The sequence below is a fragment of the Rattus norvegicus genome, chromosome 7 (assembly GCF_021556685.1).
Source record: "Rattus norvegicus strain SHRSP/BbbUtx chromosome 7, alternate assembly SHRSP_T2T, whole genome shotgun sequence".
NCBI lineage: Eukaryota > Metazoa > Chordata > Mammalia > Rodentia > Muridae > Rattus > Rattus norvegicus.
The window spans coordinates 124,048,108-124,054,809 of NC_141540.1; the positions used below are offsets into that span (position 1 = coordinate 124,048,108).

A 6,702-nucleotide genomic window follows, 5' to 3' on the forward strand; every position below is an offset into this window, starting at 1 on the left:
TACATAGTGTCTTCCACAGGCTTTAATATTCATAATTAACTCAAGTTAGAATAGCAATTACAAAATTCCCACAGAGGAAAATTGTCTTTAATTTTTTTTCAGAACCCACCTCACTCTAGATACAGTTTCTAAAATAAAAAGGACCCTCAGGAAAGAGCTGCTTCTGGCCCTGGGAAAGGAGAAACTACAAGCTGCTAAAAGCCATCACCAGCAGGGCTCAGGCTGATCGGAGAGATCAGAGGGCGGGTGTGGAGTGACATCGGGCATGGTGAGCAGCTGGCCAGTGACTCACTGTGGTGTTCTCTGACTGCCGGCTACGTGTCAGACACTGTGACAGGAGCCAAGGTACAAAGGCGTGGATTCCATCATAGAATCCAGCAGGGCATACTGAGACCCAGTCATTGCCGGGCCATGTGCTGGCTGGCCTGTGGGGGAGAAACTGACACAGACACCACACAGTCTGGAAGTAAGGCGCTTCTCTGAGGGGACACTGCTGCTCACCTGACTTTACCATGCAACTCCCATCTTGTGCTGTCCCTGGCACAAATGGCGCCCACTGGTCTAGTGGGAGAGGCAACCCATTATGTGATCTTATGGCTGTAGGTTAGCATAGAAAACAAGGTATCCTATGCAAGGTCAAAGACGGGACGTGGCCCCGTGGAAGATGGGAAGGCAGGGGTTTGCTGTGCATAGTCTAGGACAGTAAACTGAGCATCAAGTCTGATGGTGGCTACAGGGGAAGGGGGACACGGTTGGGGTCTGCTCTCTTTGATAGGTGACCCCAAACAAAAATATGATTTTTAAGGAGAATTCAGTTCGTAGAAGGGGAAAAAGAAACAGCTTTTAGCTGACAGTGTTTGGCCTGATGATGAGAATTTTCTTACCGAAACAGAAGCTAAGGCTACACAAAACCTTCACAAAAGCCGTAGGAAAAGGTTTATCACCTCAGCAGCCTCGCTGACTTGGAAAATCTCCTGCCACCTTGGCCAACTTGTGGCAGGTTGAGTGTTCTGCAGTTCCCTGTGAACGTTCTTGATGCTTTTCAAGCGAGGGCATAAGCTCTCCATTTTCTGCATTTGACAAACTAACCACTGGCCTTCGCCATATTTTAGAGAGAGTAAGGAATTAATCAAGTATCCCAGCTGGGAAGCAGGAACCAGAGATGGAATGGTGGGGCCTGCCTGGGAAGTGGAGGCAGGAGGATCAGGAGTTCAAGGTTGTCTTTAGCTACACAGAAAACAGGAGGCCAGCCTGGGATACCGGAAACCTCACCTCAGAACAAAACGAAAACGAAAGGCAGGAAGTAGATGTTTCACCCATGTTAGTACCGCAGCATGAAGTCCTTCTCTCCTTTAAAAATGAACACAAGTGTTTGCCTTGTGCATTTGCCTATGCCACATGTGTGTCTGCTGTCCACAGACACCAGAAGAGGGCATCGGCTCCTCAGGAGCTGGGGTTATGGATGGTGATGGTAACCACGTGGGTGCCAGGAACCAAACCCAGGTCCTCTGTTGGAGACATATGTTCTCTTAACCACTAAGCCATCATTCCAGACTCCTCTATCTACTTTTTAAAAAAATTATTTTGTTTCTAATTGTGTGTGTGTGTATGGCAGTTGCCCTTAGTCCAGAGGCATTGGGAACTGGAATTACAGGTGGTGGTAGCCACCTGCCCGCAGTGCTGGAGGCCTCACTCTCCTTGACAAAGGCAGCACACGCACTGTCGATGCTGATCCATCTCCCCATCCCTTCCTTTTCCCACCCCTACTGCAGGCTCCCTGAAGGTCTGTGCCAGGTCTACACCCACAGTGTGCAAGTCCTCGGTGCTTTCTTTCCACAACACCGGAACCAGGGGGTTCTGAGCAACCCAAGAAGCTCAGTACAGAAAACAGCCTGCGGGGCTGGAGAGATGGCTCAGAGGTTAAGAGCACCGACTGCTCTTCCTGAGGTCCTGAGTTCAAATCCCTGCAACCACATGGTGGCTCACAACCATCTGTAATGAGATCTGATGCCCTATTCTGGTGTGTCTGAAGGCAGCTACAGTGTACTCATATACAATAAATAAAATCTTAAAAAAAAAAAAAAAGAAGAGAAAGAAAACAGCCTGCGAGCTGAGCCCTTTCATCCAAGCAGACTGTCATCGATGCAAGGAATCGGACAGTGAATTCCAAATAAAAGTAAATCCCGCTGCTTTCCTTCTGCCTTTTCTTTTTTTTTTTTTTTGGTTCTTTTTTTCGGAGCTGGGGACTCCTTCTGCCTTTTCTGACAACATATTTTTGGGCTCCCTTTTCCCACACACAACCCTTCCCCCTTTTAGACAGGGTCTCCTGTAACTCAGCCTGGATCACACTTGTTCTGTAGCTGTGGGTAACTTTGAAGTCCCAATCCTCCTGCCTTTCCCTCTAGGGCTGCAGCGAAGGGTAAAGCACGGTATCACGCTTCCAGCCCTATTAAAGCGAAACGTTTACTTAGAGGGCATGTCCTAACCCCAGATGAGTCTTTACATAGTGTACCTATTTAATTTCCCTTTGTGAAACAGCCTTGTTATATGGTCTAGCCTTGAATTTGGCAATCCTCCTGCCTCAACTCAAGCATTTTAGAAGTGCTGTTAAGCCAGACATGATGACTGGATGGCTTGAAGCCATCTTCATCTTGTAATTTTGTCATTCAGAAAGCTGTGGCAGGGATTGTGAAGTTCGAGACCAGCCTAGGGCTGCACAGTGAGTTCAAAGCTGGCCTGGGCTACACAAACAAGACCTGTCTCAAAACAAAACAAAACAAAACAAAACAAAAAACAAACAAGCAAAAAACAAAACAAAAAGCAAACAAAACAAAAAACAAAAAACAGAACCCTTAAAGGTATAGTTCAATGATAAAGTGCCAGTCTAGAGTACACAGGGCCATAAGTTCAAACCCCAGTACTACACTAGAATGGTGGGGCTTACTGTTGTCCAGTCCTTCTAGTCATTAAAACTAGTTTTCACCAGCAGGGCATGGTAGGGCCTTTAATCCCAGTACTGTGGAGTCAGAGGCAGGTAAATCTCTGTGAGTTTGAGGCTAGCCTGGTCTACAGAGTGGGTTCCAGGACACCTAGGGATACACAGAGAAACTCCATCTCGCAAAAACAAAGACAGAAACTAGTTTCACCATTTTTTCAGGTCAAATCCATCCAATCAATAGTGGCTTAGAGCCATCCAGTCAGCAATGGCTTCAAACCAGGACCATAAAGGAAAACCAATGCCATGAGGCATGACCGGAAGCTACTTTGGAATCTTGCTTTAAAAACCACATCCCAGGAGAGATGGCTCAGTGGTTAAATGCACTGACTGCACTGACTGCTCTTCATGAGGTCCTGAGTTCAACTCCCAGCAACCACATGGTGGCTCACAACATCTGTAATGGGATCTGATGCCCTCTTCTGGTGTGTCTGAAGGCAGCTATGGTGTGCTTGTATATTTAAAATAAATTAATAATTAAGAAAAAAGAAATCATATTATAGAATATAAAGTTTCCATAGATGTGCTCTTCAGAATAAAATGAAAAAAAAAAAAAAAGGCTACATTTATATCGATTAGAGTTCAACCAGGCTTTCCTCTGTGAATGTGTCTGTGTGTTTACATTTTGAGGCAGGTCTCACTTTGTAACACATCCTAATCAAAAAACCACCATGTAACTCAAGCTGGCCTTTAACTATTGGAAATCCAACTGCCTCAGTTTCTCCCAAGTGCTAGGATTATAGATATGCACTGTCATGGCCAGCTGGACAATAATTTTAATGTTGAGATTGTCTAATGCAGTCTAAGGCTCGCTTAGAACTTGCTGTGTAGCTGAGGCTGCCCCTGAACTCTTGTTCTTGCCTTCACCTCCCAAGTGCTGGGATCACACCATGTGCTACTGTACTCAGCTAAATTTTAAGATGCAAACAAGCCCACGTGGGCTCCTTAAAAGTGTCTCCTGGCACTGACGACACTGACTTCTTAATTAAAAGGCGTGTCTTCCCTGTTTGTTGTTGCTTCTTGCTCTTTGTTTTGTTATTTAGCAGCGGCTTTTTGCTACATTCCAAGGGAATACATATTGCTGTGGTTCAGGGAACAGAGTAGCATATGTATTTTCCAACCCTGCCAGCTGTAGATCCAGTCTTGTGTGGCAACAAGAAAGTCCTTGCTACACACAGATCAATCTAAGTTTGAAAAAAAAATCAAGAAGATACTAAAGCGACAGACATGGGACAGCACCTAGAAGCCAGCTCCCCTTTCTTATACCCACCAGACATTATCACCCCTACGTAACCATTTCCTCCATCAGAAGGCTATAAAAACCCAGGGCTCCCTTCCACCATCAAGATATAAAATGGCTGAGGTTTGTAAAGTGCTGGAACTTTCTATGCCAGCCATTCAGGACCCCGTAATCATGGCTGTGCCCATTAACAGATGTTTCCTCAGAGGTGAAGGTGGAGACCAGATGGACCTCAGAGAGGGGTGGGGAGAGTCCACAGTGACACGACAACCCTTTGCACTCTTCGGGTTCCACCCTACTCCGTCATCCTAGGGAAGTGGTCACCTTAACCCCATGAATCATAACAATACTACCAAGCCACATGCTTGAACTTATGTGGCTCAGTGGTTGGGGGTGGGGACACATAAGGGACAGGAAAATTGTAGGGGTGGACCTCAACCTCCAGAGTGATGAAAGTGAACTTTAGTGAGCTTCCTCAGGAACACAGAAAGCTGGCAACCGGGGCAGAGAACCTTGGCATTACTGGATTGGCAAAAAGGCTGCCACCAAAGGACAATGGTGACAAGGATCCAACAGGTCCCCACCCCTGAAGAAAACTCAAGACAAAGTCCATGATGGGGAGAAGTCCTTCTTTCCCAGGACCTACCTAGTACCACTTAGAGTTCTGACCCCTAGACAGTCTCATCCCTGGGTCTAGGTGGCTATAATATTTACCCTTAGCTCACAGAGGCCAGAAGACGTGAACTATGCCTCTTCAGCTTTCTCAGAGCCCAACTATACAACCAACTGACACACTTCCATTGTCCCCCCAATCCCACCCCACCATGTCTGTGCTTCTGGGTCTAGGTGCTCTGGTTTCCAGACCTAGGCACCCCTAGAGGCTATGAGCTAGCCTTCTCTCTAAGCCCTCAGGTAATCTGGCTTCTGATTCTGGACGCTCCAAGAGGCCCATACACCAGTCCTCTCTCTGCTCCGAGATGCACTGGGCTCCTGTCTCAGATATCCATGCACCAGTCTTCTGACTACCCCCAGGTGCTCTGGTCTCTGGTGGCAGACACCCCAACTGTCCATGTCCCAGCTCTCCCTGTGACCCCAGGCACTCTGCCCTCGGATGCTCCACATCCCATATGTCCATGCCCCAGTCCTCTCTGTGACCCCAGGCTCTGCCTTTTGGTCCTGAACATCGTCCATATGTCCATGTCCCTCCCTGTGCCCCAGGGCCTCAGGCCAGGTGCTTGCCAGACCCAGTACTCCATCGCTAAGCCCCTGATGTGCTCCCCCTCTTCTGCCCCTTGCTGACGAAGGTTGGGGAGCGGAGGCTGCCAGGCCCACAGTGCGACGTGTCACAGGCCGAGCGGCTCCTCCCACGGCCGCGGCCACACCGGGGTCCAGCGGGCCGCGGGGTCCTGAGCCCGCTTGCAGCCGTTACCTTGTTAGTGGGCACCGAGCGCAGGCGCTTGAAGATGGCCAGGATGTCCTGCTTGCTGGGGTCCCCCATAGTTACCGAGAACCGAGGTGAAGCAGTCTCCAACAACCGGGAAGAGAAGCGGTTGCCGCCTCCCGGAGACCGAGGGGCGGGGCTGCGCGTGACGAAAGGCCCCGCCCCTGCCGCGCCCAGGCTCCGCCCACAAGCGGGCGCACGCGCGTTCTCCTTCACTCCGGATGTCCTGCGGCGCCACTGGTTTCTCCGGGTTCCAACTTCGAAGTCGGGCGCGGCAGGCGCATGCGCGGACAACTCCATGCCTCCTTCACTCTTCCGCAGTCCTTCCCCAGATCTCTGCGTTAGTCAGGGTCCTGCAGGGCCCTCCCAGGCTTTGCTCTGCGCAGGGAGCACCGGACTTATCCACTGGATTTGGCAGCATTACTGCCCGTTACTGGCCCATGGCCAGTCTCACACCTATCCCTCAGGATGGCAGAGCCAGCGGGTCCCATCCTCATAGATCCTGCATAGTAGCACTTTTTATTTGTACTTCAGCTAAAGCCAAGCCCTGAATGAAAATCTACTGGAAACTGCTGTCTCATTTTGTCTCTCCCTTCTGTGAAACCCAGGCTAGCCTAGAGCCCACTGTGTAGTCAGTCCCAGGCTGGACTTGAACTGGAGATCTTCCTGCCTCGGCTTCCTGCTGCTGAGATAACAGGTCTGCACCAAGTCATACCTGTTTGGTAATCTTGTAATTATAAATTGTCTGGTCTGTTAATGGAGAGAGTTCTCGCCTCTAGGCAACAAGTTCTGTCAGGGTCAGAACTGAGAACTCTAGAAAGACCAGACACATGTCTGTGTTTAGTGCTTGGGGCTCCATCTAAACCTGGGATTGCATTAGTAGCTACAAAGATTGGACTTGGGAGCAGGTGCCTGTTTTACAGGGGTCAGGGTGGAGCAGCTGGCAAACATGACCTGAGGTAGAGCGTAAGAGAAGAAAAACAGGTTTTGGTGTCAAGTGCAGTGCCCCAGCTTCTGTCCCAGTTC

The 6,702-nt window shown here is 49.2% G+C and overlaps 1 protein-coding gene across 4 annotated transcripts in view; it reads right to left on the reverse strand.

Moving 5' to 3' along the window:
• Positions 1 to 5,796, reverse strand: part of Arfgap3 (ARF GTPase activating protein 3) — a 46,226-nt gene extending 40,430 nt beyond the window's left edge. For 3 of the 4 annotated variants that reach the window (XM_087558782.1, XM_087558780.1, XM_087558781.1), the window contains exon 1: positions 5,665 to 5,790. In XM_087558782.1, coding sequence (XP_087414908.1) covers positions 5,665 to 5,733 — 69 coding nt within the window. In that variant the 5' untranslated portion in view covers positions 5,734 to 5,790. 4 annotated transcript variants of the gene reach the window in all.
• Positions 5,797 to 6,702: the final 906 nt, after the last annotated feature.